At 38.8% G+C, this 21,607-nt stretch overlaps 1 protein-coding gene across 4 annotated transcripts in view; it reads left to right on the top strand.

Annotated features, from left to right (window-relative positions):
- The window catches only part of znf536 (zinc finger protein 536), a 153,689-nt gene extending 137,266 nt beyond the window's left edge, over positions 1–16,423 (top strand). For 2 of the 4 annotated variants that reach the window (XM_079468106.1, XM_079468107.1), the window contains exon 7: positions 15,050–16,423. In XM_079468106.1, the coding sequence (XP_079324232.1) occupies positions 15,050–15,141 (92 nt within the window). In that variant the 3' untranslated portion in view covers positions 15,142–16,423. The remainder of the gene's footprint in view (positions 1–15,049) is intronic. The other 2 variants (XM_079468104.1, XM_079468105.1) reach the window with 1 other exon arrangement.
- Positions 16,424–21,607: the final 5,184 nt, after the last annotated feature.

Below are 21,607 nucleotides of genomic sequence, written 5' to 3'. Positions count from 1 at the left end.
TGGCTCTCTGTCCTGCAGGTATGAGAGGGTTGGGTTTCTGCCCCTCCGTGCAGTGTGGAAGAGGGCACTGAGTGCACTAGGAATCAGTCCACCCATAACTCTTTTTCCATTCTTAATCACCCCATTTAAAGCCAGAGATGCGAGGCCTGTCTGACTCATACATACGCACCTGCTCTAATCATCACTTTATCCTTTAAGAGTGCCTGTGTTTGTGTGTGTATGCGTGATGGATGTTTTTAGACTGACAATCCGTTATTTGTGTGTGTGGTCCGTTGGTGTCAATTGGTAGTGTTCAGTGTGGGTGTCATACAGTAATTGTCACACCCTCTATCTAAATAACAGCTTCACATTCTACACATGACTGAAATAAAAGGACACATTAATCTCATTGTGCATGTTGCACATAACTTTGTAGGTTTTACCACAAATTAATAATAAACAATACCTTTTCAGCCTTAATTAATGTTCATTTGAATATCTACTTATTATATTTAACTCTTATTTTATGAATTGCATTAAACGCTAAAATAAACTAACAATAAAAAAAATAAAGTGTATTTATAGACGGTTTCAAACCAACAACATAAACAAACGTTACTGGAAATGCAAACTTTGGTGCCCAAAACTGAACTTCCGGTACACATCCGCAAAGAACAGAGGCCCTATAGAGTATTTCTGTAGGAAGCTAAAGAAATATGAAGTAAATTAGCTTGCAGGTTAAAGTATGTCTAGCTAATATTTTTTGCTGGTTACCAGTAAAAAAAACATTACTTGGCTAAACTTAAATGCAACAAATTTACGCACTCAACCCATTCACCAAAATGATTATTTCATACAATCATTATCCAATAAAATATGAATACAAATGTATTTAAATATAAAGTTATATTTAGCTGCTAGCCAGGCTGATAAACAAGCACAGAACGGAAGTTAGCTTCAGACCAGACATGTGCATCTGATGAAACCATCATTAAATTAGCATGAATCCATCTTGACGCTGTAAAAATATTGTTTAGTGATATCTAATGCATTATGAGTGTTTATGTATAGAACAATATTGTGAGGTCTTAACTAAATTACTAATAACAAAATAGTTGACTAATAATAATTCACTAACTATTTTCCACCAATTTAATTTAACAGCGTTATGATTAACTGAATTCTGAAACGCACTCCGTCATGAGCATCTATTTAGTTCACTATGGACTTTGATCATGCACACCTAATTAACACAGGGAGGTGTGTGGACACGTGCGGACATCATCACAGAAGGGATAAGAGAGATGGACGCATGAATAGAGAAAACACACATGGCTCGTGTAGAGGTCGTAGCTTGTTTTTGGGGTGGCAGTAGGTATAGAGTGCCGCAAAAAAAAGAGAAGAATCGGGACCAGTTATCTTTCCGATTTCTCCCCAAGCCCTGCGACGCGGCTAAGTGAGCCTCAACTGACCAGAAATGATTTGCCTCTGTCTGTTAAACACGTAATGGAGTCATTTAACTAGTCAAATTAGAAGCTGCAGAGATGCCGCATGCTTCATTACTGGGTTCCAATGGGCACCATTTTACATTTACGTCAGGAATGATTTCAGGGCAAATTAATGTTTTTATTGTCTTACACAAATACGCCCCCAACACATAAAAGAGCAGCTCCCCCTACAGGTCATTGACCAAAACTGACTGAAGCCACAGTACGGGAACGTATTTAGAGTGGTCAGTATTGAAAATAAGTGCTTAACTAACGGAAAATATAGGCTGATCATGTATAATAATTCTTATATTTTTACACATATATTTAAGATTGAACACATTAAGGATTACGTTTGACTAAAAGTACCGTTTGACCATAAACAGATGTAGGGAAAGCACAGAAACGGTAGTTTGATGTGGTCGATAGCTCTGGACCTCATTTGCAAAATTTGGACATTTCAGATTACAGATACACAGGCTCGCTCGGTCCTGCTCCACGGTGGTGTTGTTTGATGCGTGTGGAGTTCTGTTCAATATTTGTCTTCCTGTGTATGAAGGCGGGTGGTGGGTGTCGCCACAGAGTCATTTGTCCAGTACTGACACACTGTTTAAAATGGCTTTTTTTATGCTGTTTGATTATTTTTGACGTGTTATTTTGGTATGGTTTTGCTATCCGGACTTTATATAACAAAAACAAACATACCCTGACTGTTTATCTTCATCAAGAACAAAGCAGTTTTGTATATCAGAACTAGATTTGTTTTTTATAGCATGTGCAGGGTGAGTAACTTCATCCGTGTCTCAATGCTGAAAGAGCCGTAATAGATTTAAAATAAAATGGCTATTTTTCATCCATGCGGCTCACTCGAATGTCATCCCGCTCCATTTGCCCCTTCCTGTCCGTTTGTCTTTACGTTTCAGCCATCGGAGCAATTAGATATTGACACATATAGCGTTGTGTGACTGACACACATAGCTACGGCTCTTTGTAAAAGAGAGAGGGTGAGAGAGCAAAGAAAGACAGAGTGTGCCCCTCCTTACAGCCTCTGTTGTGCTTGACACTCTGTCGATATGAGTTCACCCAAACACAGTGTTTGATCCCCTCTCTAGGCTGGCAGACTTTGAGGCAATGAGCTGCTGTTTGCTCTGTGATATACAGCCGTACGTAAACGCCATCCGTGCGTGAGTCGACCCACAGACAGCCGCGTGACTCCCAGAGCTGCCTCGATGTGATAACCCCACTGTGAACCCCACTTTCTATCACTGCATTTTATATATCTCTGGCATGCACTTCTCACACTTTGCATTCGCTCTTAAGATCTCTGCTACAAAGCAAACATGAGAAAATAATGTTCAATGTCTGATGATAGACTTAATGTCAGCAACCGCTGAATTATTGCTTGAAATAAAGGGCTAGCAGAGTTTAGAGTGATTTGTGCCTTCCGCAGTTCATTTAAATGTTCCCACGTGAAGCACATTTTTTAGGTTACCTGACAAAACATTATTTACAGTTTAAATAAACACATGCATCCAGCATTATCGTTTGTTATTATTTATCATTTTCAGCTATTAAAACAAGACAAATAGAGGTCATCAAACCCTCCATCTCTCTGTCTGCCTTTGCGTCATTAGTTTCTCCTCTTTCTGTCGTTTTTTTTTTGCCGTCTGCTATTTATTTATTGATCGTCAGACTGGCTGGTTATCTTTGCATGGTGGGCAGTTATAGATGAATGCACAAAGCATTTTCATCTGAACAAGAGATCATTGTGTATTGTGGTCCCCCTCCCACGTTTCATCGGCGTTGTGATGGGGAGAGGGGTCGAAATCGGAACAAACGCTGCCATTTCCTGTCATCTTTGAGCTTTTGCTAGTGAATGGCTTCGAAAACAAACGGCAGACTTAGAGATAATATAAAACATTACCCCTCTCCTGTTTTCAACAACTATAGTAATTTTGAAAATAGCTATTACTGTGTAGATCAGGTGGTGATGTACAGTAAAGAGAGTTTATACCATGGTTCCACACATAACTGGGGCAAGGCTTTGATTTCTGACTTGATAAAGATACAAACAAACGCTTGTCTTTGAGTTCTCAAGACGTCTCAGGTTCTTTGCTCTGTTCATCGGTGTGTTATCTGAAGCTGTGCAGTGTTAAGTATCATAAGCTGACAGTGACCTGTTTAGTGCATTTTGTATGTCTTTACCTTTTAAAGGAGTGCACACGGGAATCACAGTATCACTGGATTGAATCTTGAGATATGGGTCAAAGCATGTCCTATATCACATGTCCTATATCATCATGTTTATAAAAATATGTTTAAATAAATTAGAGATGTTCTTTAATTTAATGGGCTAATTCCTTGGTTTGCTTTTACTTTAGTAATTGAAGTTATGACATTACATTATAAGTCACTGACTAAAACTTGTTGAGTTGTTAATAACTCGATACTTAAACATAAAATATTATATATTATATAAATATTGTATTATAAAACAAATATTATATATTATGTAAATCTATAAATATTTGTATATTGTAAGTGTATATTTTTATAAATATATAAATTAATATAATATTATTAATAAAATAAATATATATTACATTTAGGAAAAACAGAAACAAATATAGACACTAGATATTTTTACTAGAAGATGTTAAGTTAATTAAACCTTTTTTGTAAAGTTTCAGGATGTCTTTAATTTTGATTTACAAACAGTTAGTCTTCATCTCAAAGTCCTTAATCTGCATTTTACTTGTTGAGGGCAACAATGTCACCGAAGCTGTCATGTCATGATATCAACTAGAAATATCACACAAATTATTTTTGATAATTATCTAGTAACTTTGTATTAGCACCTATTGTACTATTGCTCTTTTATGACATATCGCTTATTGCTCCCTGAACTCTGTGTAAGTAGCTTCGCATAAAAGCGTCTGCTAAATGACTAAATGTAAATGTAGATAAAAGGGTAATATTAATGTAAAGCAAGACCATAAAAACAATTGCTCCTGCGTTGAGTAGTACATGTGCTATTATTCTTTTTGTCTGACTTTTGAGACTAGATAAATAAAATAAATACAAACAAAAGCTGAAAATTCGAGCAAAAGTTCATTACAAAGTTCCAAATAGCTTTAAGGGAATGCAAGAAAACAATAATTTTAAATAATTTTTGCACACATGATTTTTTATGTGATTTAGTGGTGTTAATGATAAGTAAGAAAAAACCTCTTCCGCAACATATTGCACAAATGAATTCTCTAGAAAACCTTTTGTTTTAGTTTGCAGCCAGTTTTATCCCTCTACTCAAGGATCACTGCCCTGAAAGTGTCTTGTGATGTGTTTTATAAAAGAAACCATGAAATCAGTGTTGATTATATAGTAGCGTTGTCTTTTATCGTAGATTGGGTTGTGCTGTTAAGGTTAAGGCTCTGACAGATTGTGTGGTAGAGTGAGACGTGTCAGCAGGAAGGGTTGCAGCCTGGACACACCGACACATCCAGAAGGTGCTCCACAGGATTCTGACGGACCGCAAATGCTGGAGTAGCTTTCCAGGGTTCTAGCGGACCTCCGAGATCAAACGAAGCAGCAGGAGTGTGAGAGAACGAGAGATGGCTGAGGCAAGGGGGTGGGGGGAGAGGGTCGTGAAAGACGGTGGGAGAAAGAGAGATAGAGAAGTAATGACATTTCTGTGACGGGGTGCGGAGTGATATTCTGAGTCCTCTCTCTCATCCAGTTGCTAGGAGTGGGTGGGTCCAGGGCCAAACCCAACGGTTCCCACAATCCAGCTCTCTGAAAAGATTGATAATTACTCTTAAGAAGGTAATAGTGTCAAATGAATACCTCAAGGAACAAAGGATCTTATTATGCTTGCTTCTCAGCATGTATGTGTGTGCGTGCGAATGTTCTTGTGTATTTCGGTCATCTATTGCAATTTCTTCGGGACAAATGGCACGTGCTAGACGATGGGAAAGGAAAAAAGATGGAGAAGGAAACACAGTATAGTTTTACCCGGGCTTCAAAGGTCTCTTGTGTTTACTTAGGAGCTGCATGTTGCTCTTGACGATTGTTTTCAACTTTTTGCTCCTTTTGTAGTGCAGCAGAGTTCACAATAACCGAGCGAGAGTCCATCACTCTCACACACACGTCTGAGAGTCGAGAGAAGTCTTCTTATTGGAAAATCTTTCAATAAATCAATGTGACTTTAAACACATTTCCCCGGTGACACCCCTGACCTGATAAGAACTCCACTAATCTCTTTTGAGGCTGTCAGAGTGCTTTGAACAAAATCTAGTTCGCATCTATCAGTGAGGTTATTTGTCAATGACTTATAATCCTAGGTAAATTTCACTGGTTTTATATAAGAGGCGGTTAATGGTTCTCATGTCTGAAGTTTCTCAGGCTTGGGAAAAAGGAGGAGACCAAAGTGGAACAAAAAGAATGTTATGGATCTGCCTGCCAAAAACAATGGGAGCAGGGAAAAGTGAGAAAAAACGGATAATTATTGCGATTGTAGTGAAATCTGAAACATAATGAAGCCCCGTTTTGGTTTATTATACTTGATTAATTGTATTATTTTTATTTTTTATTGGTCGCCGCTGTTTTCTCTGACCCGCCTTTATGTGCCCGCAAAAATGATTTGGCTCCTTAAAAAAACCGTGCCATGTTTCGTTCCAGTGAAGGCAGAGAGCAATCTGCATCGAGTCGAGGCCTACTGGGTAATTTATGAAGTCTCAATTAGACAAGCACACAAAGTAATGATTCTCAATAGCGCATTGTCCAGCACACGCCGTATTAGAAGCTGACCATGCTTATTAGACCTGCCTCCCGAACTTTATAAACAGCATTCTCACATGAATTATTAATAACACATTTGAGAGACTTACTGCTCCTCGACTGCCTGTGGAAGCTGCTATTTAGGTTGAAAATAGACTAAAAAGCATTTATAATTGATGCCATTATTATATCTAAACAGAGGAGGTCTTTAAAGAGTGCGAAGAGGATTTCTAACAATGAAAGTACTGCTTTTCTTCCCTCTTATTGTCTCTAAATACTGTAGAACTATCCTTGTTTTCATGGGAAAGTGCTTTCATATCTGCCAACTCATGCTTAGTCTTTAGTGAGGACGTTTGATGTTCTGTTGTTTACAGGTTGTGTCAAAAACTAAAAAGCCTTGCCTTAAGTGTTTACACTGCACGTAAATAGTTTGATGTTTCATATTTAACAGTGCTTTACTTTTGCTAGTAAATAAATAAAAGGTAAACAAAGGCTCTATTTCTGGTGCGTGCACAACAGTGATTTTTGATACTCGTACTCATATTTTGTCACAAGGTGTATTTTTTCCATCGAATTCCCATGATTGTCTGTCTATTAGAAGGAACAATAACTGGCTTTTATGTCATTATGATGTCACTCTTGTTTGTTTCTTTCTTCTAATGGCATCATTAGGTTGGCATGATTAGGCACTTGTGTGTGTGTAATGGAAATACATTAATGTTTATTAGATATACGAGTGGTCTGTCTAAACCAAAACACTTTATTTTATTTAGCTTTTTTAAAATAGAAAGATTACTTCAAATATATTAGCACTTAGTAATGTGTGTTTGAATTGTACCTGTGTCTGTTTTCCATCGAATGTAATGCAAAACTATATTAAAGGAGCAAAGCTTTCGAATCCAGGGTTCAGTTGCCTTGGGCCTAAGTAGGGATGAAGAAGGTCCATACAAGACCTTTGAATATAGTAAACTGCTTCAAAGAGAATCCACAGGTGCTAGACAAGCTAAGCAATGGATTCATTATAGTGCATGCTATGATATGTATAGTCTTTGTCCTGTCAGTTCTGCAGTCTCATGCAAAATCAATATTACCCGGCACGGTCATATTCTTTGCCAGATATAACTGTGATTGACCGTATAGATATATTGTATGTCTGGAAGCAATTGGCATTGCCAAATGGGTAAAATATGTATCCGTGTGCATGTGTCTGTATGTAGCAGCAGTTAAGTTTGCCTATATTTTTTGTCCATCCATAGTAAACAGGATAAATCAATATCCTGTCTTCAGCAGTCTAATACAGCTCCCCCCTTCACACACAAAGGTGAAAAGGTTTGTAAGTCCAGCCTTTTTAAACATGGGAAATATCTTTCACCAGTTCCACATTCCCACAATCAAATTGCCATATTTTACAATCACCTGAGAGCTGGAGTTCTCATCCATCTGACAATGAAGCTGCAAATCTTGTTGTCCTAAATCTCTTTCGCCTTAACGTGCGGTGTAATGTTCTCAAACCCAGCGTTAACCTCTTGGCCGCCCTGAAGAAACATCTGCGCGTAGCGAGAGGATGTTTTGGCCGCCGTTCCCTCACATATGCAGAAAAATAGAAATGTAAATAAGAGCAGATTCATAAATACTGCTGTCTTAATTGAGACCCAGTAAGAGTAAGTAGCAGATGTTAGAGCAGGAACTGTTGAATCATCAGAGACCAGTGGGGAAGCAGGCAAAATCATATCACAGAAAAAAACTCAGCCAGGTGCTCGCGATTTTCCCGCACTGCAATCCGCGAAATGTGTGTGTCATGTATGGATTAAGAATCATTTCCTTCTCTTTATCAAAAACAAAGAAACGGGGAGAAAAATAGAAACGCCACTGACTCCGGAGGTGCCTGGAGTCACAATTCAGATCTGTGCGCGAGAATAAAGGGCTGTTAAGACAGAACTATCATCGCTTAAGCTGTGACACACACTCTCTCTCTCTCATCTCAGTCCAAACTCGAAAATGAACACAGGGAGACGCAAACCTAGTTTCTATCTCATGTCACAACCAACAAAAGCCTGTCAGCGTACATTCCCACTTAAAACATCCAAATCTCTCCCTATCGTTCTCCCTTTCTTCTCTTACGAGCGACTGTTGCTTGATCTAAGGAGAGTATGTACTAGCTGCTCGCTTGTGTGAGACCGTTCTCATGATTTCCTTCCCCCCTGGAAAACGCGGTGTGTGGATGTCAGGTTCCCTCTGATAGCTGCTGTGTTGGGACTGCTGAGGGGAACTGGAGAGAAGGTGGCACTGACAGGTCCCGCCGAGCAGGATAAAAGGAATTCTTCTGTTTCTGTGTGCTCTCTCTCGCTCGCTCTCGTATTTTCTCTTTTCATTTTCTCTGTTTCACCACATATAAAGTGACTGACAGCGTGGCACTAAAGGGACAACGTCTGGAGCCATCTGACTGACTCAGACACAGCGTTCCGTGCTACGTTCCCTCAGCTGAGGGCTGCGGCGCTACACAAAATTAGTAAGCGAAAGCGGCACGGTGCGCGATGCTCGCGTGAATAATAGCAGCGGTAGCTCTGGGGAGCCCCGACTCTTCTAGATTAGGGCACACAATTAATACAACACATACACGAGACACAGGGAGACAGGCTTGCTGAACATAAGCAACGCTCCTCAGATCCAAGAGGAACATCTCTGATGCCTAGTCTTTATGAATGACGTTTCGTCTGGCCGTTTTGTGATGAGCTCAACTTTTTACATTTCGTAAGCTTTTGTAAAATAGTCTGTTTGTTTTGTTGGAGGCAATCTTTTATGCACATTACGTAAGAAGCAAAAGAAACAAAGCATTTCACTGAAACTGGAACACTGCTTAGGAAAGAGAAAAAACAGAACAACACTCTTTGATATTTTGAATGTTTCGCTTAGACCGCAATATGATTGGATGAATTGCAAATGGAGAGTTTTACTTATCTTTTCTTTCAGATGTTTTCCCTCAGTTTAGTCAGAGGAAAACATGGGTTTTCAAATCTCAACGGTATCTCAAAGTACACTCAAAAAAAGTGTCAACTTTAGAGCAATACAATTTGCTCTGTGTAACTTCATGACCATCTGTGTGCGCTTGTGTGTGTCTTTGTGTATACGAGCGTGTTGACTGCTATTGTGTGTGTTTGGTCTTATTAAGCAACTCATTCAGAGTCCTGCAAAATAAAATGCATGATGTATTCTCAAATAGTCCTGATGAACCAAAAATGACCTCATGTCTTCCTGTTGTCAAACAAAAGGTTCTTTTAAAAAAAAAATTAGGGGGGAGATAGGATGGGAAAAATCTGCAGTGACCCAAATCTCATCAGAGAGAATCTGAAATGCACGCATCTAAGAGAAACAGACAATGTCAACTTTTACCAGCGGCCCTGCCTTGACCTTGTTAGCAGGGCACTCTGGTAATCTGCTCGTAATGATTTTTCTCTTCTCTTTTCCTTTTCTCCCTCTCTCGTTCCTCCTCTTCCTCTTTAACATTAGACCACAGCTTGTGCCTGAACCGCAGTGTGTCACAGTCATTTAAGACGCAGCCCTTAAGATTTTTTCCTCTACACATTCCAATGCCATTATGTTACATTGTTGCAGAATAAAGAGTGGTATTATGTTCCAGCAGTACAGGGCACAAGTGGACTGAGTTTTTATCTGCTGAACGAATCAATCAGGATTATGTCAGTTGAAAAGAATCACAGACTGCAGTCGCCAGAGGACAGGGCCTGTTAGTGTGTGCCGCTTCATGCGCATTTAGGGATAAATATACGTATGAGAGAAATGCGACCGCATGCTATAGGTTGTTGAGTGAAGTGTCATTTCTGCTAAAAGATCTGTGTTTTATTTTACACTGTCCTCTCACAGTGAGAGGATTCGAGGACACTAATTATCATTTCAGCAGAAATGATTAGGAGATCAAATGGAGATCGAATGCCATTTCCTTCCATTAATGCGGGGGGTTTAGTGCGGCTGTCATGCCATGGCCATCGCCGGGCCTGTGGGAAAACAGCTATTGAAGAATGGAGAGAGGCTTAGAGAGGAGACCAGGGCGGGGCTTGGCAGAGGGGCACGGGAATATTCATAACAATAGCACACAGAAACAGAGATAAAGACGCAGATGACCTCGGGAGAGATTGAACGATCTCTGAGAAGTAATATAGTGAGAAATCTGAGACGGAAAAGGATTTCCCTGTAACGTCCCGATGAGATGGACATGCTTGTGTCTGTTCATAAAACATGTCTCGTCATTTATTTAGCGACTCAGCTTGTGTGCGTCTGTTCTCACTGGCTCACGTGCCGGGGTGGAGGTCGTGGCCTGAGGGTCCTACCCTCTGGTGCCCTCACAACCTGCCAGTGAATGAGCACACAAGTGAATAGACATTAGTAATGTGTGTTGCATGAAAAGAGCGCATTTGTTTCCTGCTCTAGTCAAACAAATTGTTTCTTTGAATCCATATCACCCGAGCTGTTTCTCTCTCTCGCTCTTTCTCTTTCTTTAAGTAGCTTTCAAACATCCGAGCGAGCAAAGAGATTTTTATTGTAATAGTGCAAAATTTTAGATATTGCTTAAATAGCTTCTCCTTGGCTTGGTTGAAACGGCTGATGGAAAAATTCAAAGTGCTGCATAGCCATTTGTATTGTATTTATGTATTGCAAAAAAAGGTAATAGATCAAGCACATTCCATTATCCCCTTATAAGATCATTAGCAAATATAATTAGATATGAAAAGAAAGTAATTTGGGTTAGAGAGGGAGAAAAGCGCTATCAGGCACAGAAGACAGATTGCAACATCAGTGTTTGGCTTTAAATTGCTCAGTGGAGGTAGTATCGGAGTGAGAATCTCTGCCCCAGAAATAGAATGAGTCAGAGAGCAAGACATATCCACATTCGAGCCCTCGCTTTTCTCTACAAGACCAGTTTGAATTGAGAGCTTCTCATTTCCTCTTCTTGATGTCAGACCCGATTCTGTCCACTTTGCGTCTGGATGTATACAGCGCTTCGGATCACTGCTGGTTGAGGTTCAGGCTGAGACGCGCAAGACAAACAGTTTTTCTGTCATAATTCAGATTCTGTTTTGTCGTAACCTCCGAATATCAAATACACAGTGTTTGTTTTACCTTCGCGATCCTCCTGTCTAAGTGCAACACGTACACATAAAAAGGAGAGGAATTTCAAGTGTGCCACATGATTTTCTTTGCTCCTTACAACCGTATGCTTATCTAAAGGCAATCTGAATCCATACAAACACCAGACATGCAATTCTGCTTTGGGTTTCTTTTACGTTTTGAGGGCAAAAAAGGAGGGTGGTGTGCAAGGATTCTTCTAGTCTTTGTGAATCACTACAAATGGTATTCATAAACATCCTGTATTCATTAAAACCTTCTAAAAATATGATTTGGGTGCACTTCCTTGCGTTCAGCCCGCTTATATGTGAGCTTGTGTGTGTATTCGCACACTGACTCGTATTTACATATTTATAAATACTGGGCTGTACAATGAGGTCTACCTTTGCCAAAAACAACTCTTTTCTAGCAGCACCGGATGCCTGGGAGAGAACAAAGCCACACTCCGTGGCAGAGTGTGTTGTGTTTAGGAGGAGATGGTGAACCACATCACTTACATCTACACTTCATTCATATCGAAAAGCAGACTTTGAGACTAGCGAAAACATCTGAAGTCTTTCTATAAACAGGGGATGTAACGAATAGACCAACCACTTAGAAACTACATAATATATCAGTCAAACCAGCCGGAGACCATGTGCTAAATAAATGTTCCCTAGTCATTTCCATAATGTATGTTCTGATGCTTTATGATTGCTTAAACATGTTTCCAAAAGTTTAGAAATTCATATCTTCACATTTTCCTACAATTAGGTGACCCCTAATTTAAAGAGAAACCTAAAACAAATAGCCCTTTGAAACACAAATATACGCTATGTAGATTTCATGGTAAAAATAGAATACCTGAGGGAGGCAGGGGTATAACGTGGTAGTTTTTTTTTTAAGTAGGAGCTGCTCTCTGCCATAACTTTGTGGTTGGGGAATAATAAGCAGCAGTCTGGAAATGTCAGAACCTTGACTCCAGACAGCTTTGCTTTTCCCTGAGTGTGCTGGGCCCTGTTAACCGAGCTTGCTCCCAGCCTTGTGCCATGCTATTGTTCTGTCTGCCTTTTCATTTAGCCATTCTGTTAAGCATGACACATGTATTAACATAAGATGGATCCTGGAGCTATGCGTCCTCTTAACATATGTCTTGTATTACTTTCCAGGGCCCCTCTCGTCTTACAGTGAGAGTGTATTATCAGACTAGACCAGTAGAGGGCGCCACATTGATTTTTCTTTGTCGCTCGGTGATGCAAGGTGTTTCAGCGCTATTACAGCATAAAGTTTTTGAACGTGGTTCTTGGATCGTGACCTCATCTATATTAATGATGTTCAAGCTAAAATAGTGTATTTTTATATGTCCGAACTTATATCGAGGAATACAAATGCTCGGGCTAACAAACAAACATGTTTGTTTTAAACTGACACGAGGAGAGAAAGAGAAAACAGACGAGAGATGAGGAAAAAGTTGTGAGGATCATAAACTTTGTGTGTTAGTCTCCAGATCGCAGTGGCAGTTGTTTGGGGAAAAGAAATGGCATCCTTAAATAATAACATTCCAGGTGGCTTAGTTAATGAAGAGTGAAAACCAAATATGGGGAGGAATCTGTAACTCATTACCAAAACTTTCTTTAAGAGGAAGTCACGAAGAGCATCGGCCCCTGGGAGACCAGCCGTTTTTAAAACTTGAGAACATAATTTATTATCATTATGGTTATGATTATCTTAATTTCCTTACGGACACCGGAAACGCAGGCAGACAGCTGTAGAGCCATGACTGCGGCGTATTCTTAAAAACACTGCCAATCACTTCATATTTGTTAAATAACAACCACTTCATCTGTGGATTAACATGAAACATCGGCAGGTTTAAGGAAAATGACATTGAGAAACAAGATCCTATTCGGAACGTGAGTAATTTGGGGGCTTATACTGCCATCTCCTGGACAAAGTACGTGAACGGCAGCTTCCAGTTGAAAAACGTCTTATCCAGACCAAGTCGTTGTTTTTTTATAACAGGCATGTGTCCTCAGAAAACGCTGTGATTTGTTTTAATACAAAATATTTCCAGTATAAAATAGTGTGATTTCTCACTAAAGTAAATATTTGTTAGTGAGCGTTTTCTTATGCGAGTAGGCGAAAGTGGTTTAATTCTTTGTCTTAATCTCTTTCCGCTCTCAGAGGCGCCTGACATGCAAGTTGAAAGTGCGTCTGTTTGAAAAAGCGCATCTCGAGATTGCGCGCATAACGCAAAGCGAGTAGGCGTCAGCGTTATTGCTCTCTGGCAAATCTAAATGACGATGTTTTATTCAGTTATTAGTAGCGAACTGACTCCTCGTTTCATTTCCACAACATCTCTTGCGAGAGCACGCTCAAACAAATGCATGTTTTAATTTCATTTTGTCATTTTCATAGAGGCACTTTAAAAGAACACGACTTGGAAATGCACTCTGTAGATTTTATTGCCAAATAATTTTCTTAGGGGTTGTAGAGGGAATTAAACAACATTTATATTATTTAGTTGAAACTGCGATAGCGCATAAATAGGACAAAAGCAGTAAGCATTTTCACCGGATTCAAACTTCAGCAGTAATTGCACGAGTGCGATGTTGGTAGAGTTATTGTCTTGATATTAGAAAGCTTTATATATTTATATTTCGATATTAGAAGTGGAAGAAGTATGAAAGTGTTTAAATTACCCTCCTCCCATATCTAATGTTGTATCTAATAATTCACAAGATTTGTGTTCCATTGTGTCATTGAAGGTTAAATGTACATCTGAATTCATAAAGTTAATAGGAACTACACACACACACACACACACACACATCCTTATGGAGGCGTTATTGTCTTCAGTGCAATCATTTATTTCTTTTTAAATGTCTCACCTCATAACAACCTCATATCCTTCATAATAACTGTTGCTTTGAAATTCGTGTGCGCCTGTTTGTATGTGTGTTTTAAATCATTGTTAGGTTATCATACACCTGCTTTTTTACTAGATAAAAAAATCACATTTTGGTAACCCTTAATGCAATTAAACCACAGAAACTGCAAAAATAAATAAAAATGAATAAAAATGATCCTGATCTAATGTCATATACTTATTTGAACCGTAAACAATTTCTGTAATTTTTAACAAGATTTGTTCTGTTATTTGATCCGTGTTATTTATTAAAACTTAACGATTTACTGTATTGATATTGTATAGAATAGCTTTACACTAGAGAATAACTTTACATTAATAGTTATATGGGCATAAATTTGGTGCAATCTTGTATGAACACAATCAATATAACATATAAATAAAATATATCATTTAAATGCTTTAAATAAAAAGGTGTGTTCGCAACAAAATTGCCAGCGACATTTAAAACTATATTTGGAATATGTTAAGAAAATGTATTTATTTGAATGTAAAAAAACTAAAAAAAATCCTAAATTCTATAAATTTCACAGCTCATGAAGTGTTACTAAAATATTAGAAAAAATTTATATATATTAGAAAAAAATATGAATATGATTTTTTTTCAGTACTTTTTATTGTCATTATTTCTGTCGGTAGAAACTATGTATTTCTGAACATTTGTGTGAGAGAGAGAGAGAGAGAGAGAGAGAGAGAGAGAGCAGGAGGGCGGGCACACACAGGCAGTGGTGTTAATCTGCGTTTGTTCTCTTAACCTTAGTTCATCTGTGGGCGGAGGAAGAGGCTTCCCGAAGGTTTGGCTCTGCTCTTACCCCTGAACATAGCCTAACTGACACAGAGATGCAGGACTAATCAGAAACTAACATCACCCCACTACCGGACTGAGCGACCAAGAGCAGGTGACGGACAAAAGAGGAAGAGGACAATGATGATGAAGGACATTATGTTATCAAATGCATTATTTAACGTTAAAGACTTCAAGAGAGAAAAAATGCTAATAAATTAGATGGTGAAAATATGGACAGCACGGTTGGTTTCCTACACAAGTGTTTGGCTGGATGAAGTGAAGAAAATCTGTCGATGTGTAGTGAGCTGGAAACGAGGAAAAAAAAAGATTTTTGCTTCCTGTGTTTTATGTGTCTTGAATCCTCCCTTGTGTAGCTGATAAATACTTTGTGTTTTTAAATGCTTTTTTGACTTAGTGAGGAAACTTTTTAGTGATTGTCCCTCAGAGCAACACATTCCTTGAACCAAGATGGCGGCCAGACGAAGTTGCCAGTCTGAGATACTGAGAAACTGACTCTCTTGGACAAAATATAAAATGGAGCTCTATCAGTGTTTGAAACTTGACCAATGTTATTTCTCTGAGACTCCCTAAACCGTTCTGCCAGGGCTTTTGGACCAACCTACCACACGTCTGGAGACCAAGCACACTCTTATTAAAAACTCAACTGTTCTACCTGCACACACTCAGCAGTCAGTGCCTGGACGTCAGCACAGATGAATGACAATCCAGTACGTAAAAAAAATGAAAACGTGGCCCTCACTAAAAACCCCAAAAGGGAAGCTAAGTGTACTGTGGCTATGACTTTATCCCTTGAGATCCGAATTCACAACATGCGTCCGTGTTTTGTTCCCCTGCTGTTTTTGGCGTGCAGACGTTCGAAGCTGAACTCCTGAGAAAGAGGGCCGTAGCAGAGACGAAACCAGCTGAGGTGACAGGAAGAACTAGTTTACACCGAGCGTGTCTGATGAAAAGACACGAGCCAAGGAGACTGCACAAGTACAGCCTGCGGAAATCAAGCAGAATCGTGACCCTAACCCTACGCGCTTTGATCTCAGTCTTGCTCACTTCAAGTACTCTGGTTATGAGATTGTGTTTGTAAAATACTGCCACCAATCAGTGTTGCAAAGTGTAACGGACTACTGAAATGGTTTGATGTCTTCAATTATTAAAGAAAAAGAAAAAAAGAAAAGAAAAGAAGAAAAACAAACATGCAAACAAGAAACAAATATTGTCTAGCCATAGATACAGTCACGCGTTATTGCATTTACAAAGCTAGCTGTTTTAGAGTGTAGGTATTAGATTGGAGTTTTCTTCTCTAGTACTGTAAGTTTTGCCTTTCACCTCTGTAAAATACAAATAACATTAAAAGAAAAGAAAAAAGAAAGATCGACAATCTTCTTCTGTTGCTGCAAGCATATACAGTAAATCCATACAGTATATATGTATATCCATGCCTCATGCAAGCAAATACAAACTTTTAGTTTCCCCTGAAGTATTTTGCACTGTGATAGTAAATGAAAAACCAGTCTATACAGTACACAGGTTGCTAATGGAAAATGAAGGTGCGTGTGCGTGCGTGTTTTTTTTGTGCGTCCCTTGACATTGTGAAATGATATTCTCTCTATTCTTTTTGTGAACTCTGCTAATTTGGTCTGTGTAGTTCAAACAATCTCATCCTATGATGGTCATCTCTGTTGCTTTGAGAATTAATTCAATGCACATCCCCATACGTCATTGTGTATGGATTCCATGTGGCGATGCAGTCAAGTCCAATCTGTTCTATTCAAATATTAAAATCTATTCTTTAGTCGTCCTCTTTGCAAAACAAACATCTGAAAACTGAATCTGTTTTCTGTCTCCGTACTAGTTTACATCATTTTGTAAATGCAACGGTTTAAAAGAAAAAGTCTCAAAGTTGAAACTGTTTAGTGAACTAGTTTACGAAAAACTAGTACAGGCTTTGTAAGGTAAAGGAATACGACAGGGAGGGTCAGTGATAGGAGACCAATCTCTATATACACTGGTTCTAGATGAGCACACCTCTGGCTCCCTCCTCTGTGTAGTATAAATAAGCATCTATCTCTCTTTCAATCCTTCTGGACTAATATATGAGCATTCCACACCTCTGAGCTGTCTTGTGGACTGTATGACTTTCATTTGGTTGCTGTATCCTCATGGCAGATGCTTTGTTTTGTAACTACTGAACTGTACTTATAATGAGAAATAAAATGTATTCAAACTATGAAATGTCAGTGTGAACAACTGAGCATTTTTGTGCTTTTTGAGTTGCAATTTAACATTTAGAAAATGTCTAATGTTGAGTGTGAAAATGTTGAACGTTAAATCTACTAACTTTAAATTACCATCTAAAAAATCATATTCTCAATTGCCACTTTGTCAGTGAAAACAAATAAATATCCTTTAAGTTTATTCACGTTTACATAATTGTTTTCAGATAACCTATCTTAAATGTATTGTGTTTTGTAATGTTTCATTGGCAAAATGTATTCCCCCTTGATGCTTATGCTTGAATCTTTCAATGCACCAAGACAAAATGCAACAAGACAAAATACACTCAAAGGGATAGTTCACCCATTTCACTCCCTAAGTGTTCCAAACCTGTATAAATTTCATTGTTCTGTTGAACAAGAAAAAAAGACATTTTGAAAAACATTTCCTGCTGACATTTCTGAGGAACCACAGACTACCATAGTTTAAAAAGTATAAATGGTGCCCTAGAACTGGTTGTTTCCTAAATTCTTCAAAAGAAAAATACCCTACCATGGTAGTCGATGTCCTGAACGGTCAATTGCGAACATTCGTCCAAATATCTTTCTTTGTGTTCATCAGAACAAATACATTTATAAAGGTTTGGAAACGCTATTTGGCTGGAGTAACTTACTCTTGAAACTTTGTCTTGTCTCAAGATCTTGTTTCAAGTATGCTGACATGTTACTGCAATATAAGACAAAGATTCACATTCACAACACGATTGTTTGCTGTGCTAATTTAAAACTTGCATTAGATTTATGTAAATAAACACAAACCTGACACTCATCTTTAGAGTTACAGGCACACACGAGGGCAGCACTTAAAGATCGGGTAACACACACAGTTTCTGCAAATCTCATATTAATCTTGAGTACCTAAAGAGTAGTATTGCATACGTCGTATCTTTGAAGAGTATTTAGTTTGATCACATTTATAAAAGAGAGATACAGCTGTATGATTATTTCCGGAAAAAGACGAGCTGCTGGTGGCAGACAGGGGGTACGGAACTACAGCATGAGCACACAATACATCATCGCAGTAATCCCTTCGTGTTTTTTTACATTATGCATGTACGCGTCGATTGCCAACAAAACACAGACATATGACTTAGTTTGACTTACTGCGTGCATGTCGGCGTCTTTTAGCACTAGGACCGTGCCATCTATCAGTTTCAAACGATGTCCAAATCAAGTGTTATATCCATATAACATCCATCACTGAAATGCCATGAAACACACCTTAGCTTCTCTTACTATCGCAAGAGTAATGAGCTGCAGCTGCAGGCCCACAGCGCAGCCAATCTTGACGCAGCGCAGCCAATCTTGATATCCGGGTCTTCCTATCGCTCGTCAGTTGGCGTGTGGGCAGGCCATTACTTTCGTCTTGCCGTGGGCAGGCTTTTCCTGGGAGAAATTCCCATTAAAAGGAATAGGATCCCTGGTTAAGGAACAGGGATCCAGACTTAAGAAAAACTTTCAGAAACAAGTTGGAGTGCTGGGGGTGTATCAAGCACAGAAATACTACGTCCAACTCTTTTTCTGACAAGTTGACCATGTTAAGCATGAGAAGCCAGCATGTTTAACAGAAGTCAGAATGCATGACATAGCATGTTACCCGATCTTTAAACATAAACTGTTGCTAGCAAAAGCAATACTTGTAGGATAGACAGCAGAAATGATAAATCTCTCTCTCGTTCTCGGTTTCTCTCAACCCCTGACTCCAGTGTTAAGTGTAGTACATGGTGTTAGCTGCAGGGCTACAGGCCTGTGTGTTTCTAGTCTGTGTGTGTGTGTCTGACTCAGGAGCAGTATAGATTATGACAGCTCGCACAGCTTCTACAGCCTTGGGCTAGAGCCGTGTTAATTCTCTAAACCTGTAAAAGCCTGAAAACAGTTTGGAAATGTGAATGCTTATCCTCTTATTTCCTCAGACTTTTTAGTCATTGCAACATATTCAATAGCCTGTGTGTCTTGAAATCATTACACGTGGCAGTTTAAAACCTTTTGCCTTCCCGAGGCACTCGTGTGATACCGATACAATAAGCAGATATGACTGCTGTTTCAATGATGTCATTTATCGTATCGAACAACAAACATTTAAGTGCAGGATACGCCTCTCAAGGACGTTACCGTCTCGCTGGCTCTTACCAGAAATGGATTTGCCCTGTCACACACTCTCATCATTGGCCGATGACAAGCTCTAACTGACACCCTTTGGCACAAGGGTCTATTATGTCAGTACCTCAGAGAGATAAGACCCAACCCCCTAAATAAACAAAAATGGACCACTCGAGCACAGTTATTGCACATCCATTCCACTGCAGACTAAGGGGATTTCCCCCCTTATAAGTCAGTACTTTATTGTATTTTCTTTCCTTTAACCTCTTCCTGTGAGTTAGCATGGCCCCGTGGAGGGAAACCCGATCTTCAGTACTTTAGTCTGATGGGATCCATATTTGTGTTAACCTGCCGTCAGGACCCCGGTGAGAGAAGGTGTCTAAGGTCAACGCCTGACTAATTTTTAAACGGATCAGCTACACTAGACCAGATGGGAAAGGGCCTGGACTTAATAAAACCCCCATTCTGAAAAAGTAACCGTTTCATTTTCCTGGCCCCCCTCCTTATGTGTGCCCTGTCTGGAGCAGTTGAACCATGTGGAACTTTTTAACCAAGAACAAAGTCAACTTAAATAATTGTATCATCATAATTTAATGTAAGAATATAGGACACGATATGAGAAGACAATGTAAATTTCATTTGGGGAATTTAGTGTATTTGGGGTGATTATATCCTGTAACCTAAAATGTAATTTGTTATTTATTTGTCATTTGTTTTAAATTTTTAGCTGATAGGAAGACTAATCAAAACAATGAAATCAAACCAGATTCTTTTTAAAGCAAAGGCAGATTTTTGACCACTGGCTCAGTGGTTAGAACATGGTGCTAGCAACACCAAGGTCATTGGTTTGATCCCAGGAGATTGCATATAGACAGAAACAAATGTACAACACAATGCAATATAAGTGGCTTCGGATAAAAGCGTATGCCAAATGCATAAATGTAATGAATCACAATCAAAACAACTCATACAAATCATGTTATTGCATCATTTTAGTGTTGTGTACCTTTTTTAAGTGTTGTCTAAATACGGATAGTATTATTTTGTTATCATACACATTTTGTTATGTGTGTGTATAAACTGTAAGCCCTTTGAACGACTGTCAACAGTCACAGCACATTGCTGTCACGCCATCTTGTCCTCATCCGTGGACTGGCATCATTTTGTATAAATGTGTGTGTATGTAGCTGATGTGTTTAAGAAGGCTGCACGGCTGGGTTGCTGTGTGCCAGCACTTGTAGCCAGGCAGATGGTGACCTGAGCTTGAACCTCTCTTCCCTCTCATTTGTTCAGCTGGCTTTCATTTGGCCTGCAATGCTGAAAGTGGAAAAGCCACAGTTCTTTATTTCTTCCACCAGATGGCGCTATAAACCAACTAATATCACCATTTGTTGCGGGGAATGGAGGTCTCCAATACTGTGTAATCTTTGAACGCAAACACAGTGACAGATAAAGGTTTATAATTTTCGCAGGGAAATTACACTAGTAAACCTTGATAGAAATGATGCGCGAGTTTCAGACACGTTTTACATTTCTAGTTGACTCAGAGTTACCTTATTTTACTCTTCTTTTATGTAGCATCAAACCTGTGTTTCTATTTTTCATCTATTTTTATATCGATCAAAAACTTGATGCGTAGGCTACAATGAAAAAATTTTGCATACAAGAATAATCGATAACCAGTTTTTTAAAAAATTATGTTTTTATTGTGTTTTATTCTGTTAGTTATCTGTATTTATTTATTTATTTATTATGGCTTAAACCAAAACAAACCAACTGCAGTTTGATTTATATTAATTGGAATGCACAATAAAAAACATATTTAATGATCTCATTTTGGATCCAAACTCTTTATATGTAAAGTTGATGCCATCCGCTAGATAACTCTTGTGTGTAGGCCTAAGTTGTATAGCTTCGAACAACTCCAGGGTGAATACATGGTGACAAATGTTACATTTTTGAGTGAACTGTACCTTTAATACTTTAGATCTTACAAGGTTATTCTTCCATCGAGTCGCATGGGTGATATTAAACACGTTAAGCCTGTTCATATGAAATCTCGTCATTAGAGCGAACTAAACGTTATCTGAGAGCGAAAGGCATCATCTCCGGAGAGAATTGCACTTTCTTTCCATTTTCAATC

Source organism: Barbatula barbatula, assembly GCF_947034865.1.
Source record: "Barbatula barbatula genome assembly, chromosome: 1".
Lineage (NCBI taxonomy): Eukaryota > Metazoa > Chordata > Actinopteri > Cypriniformes > Nemacheilidae > Barbatula > Barbatula barbatula.
Note: the sequence above shows the minus strand (reverse complement) of the source record. Positions and strands in the feature narration are given on the sequence as shown.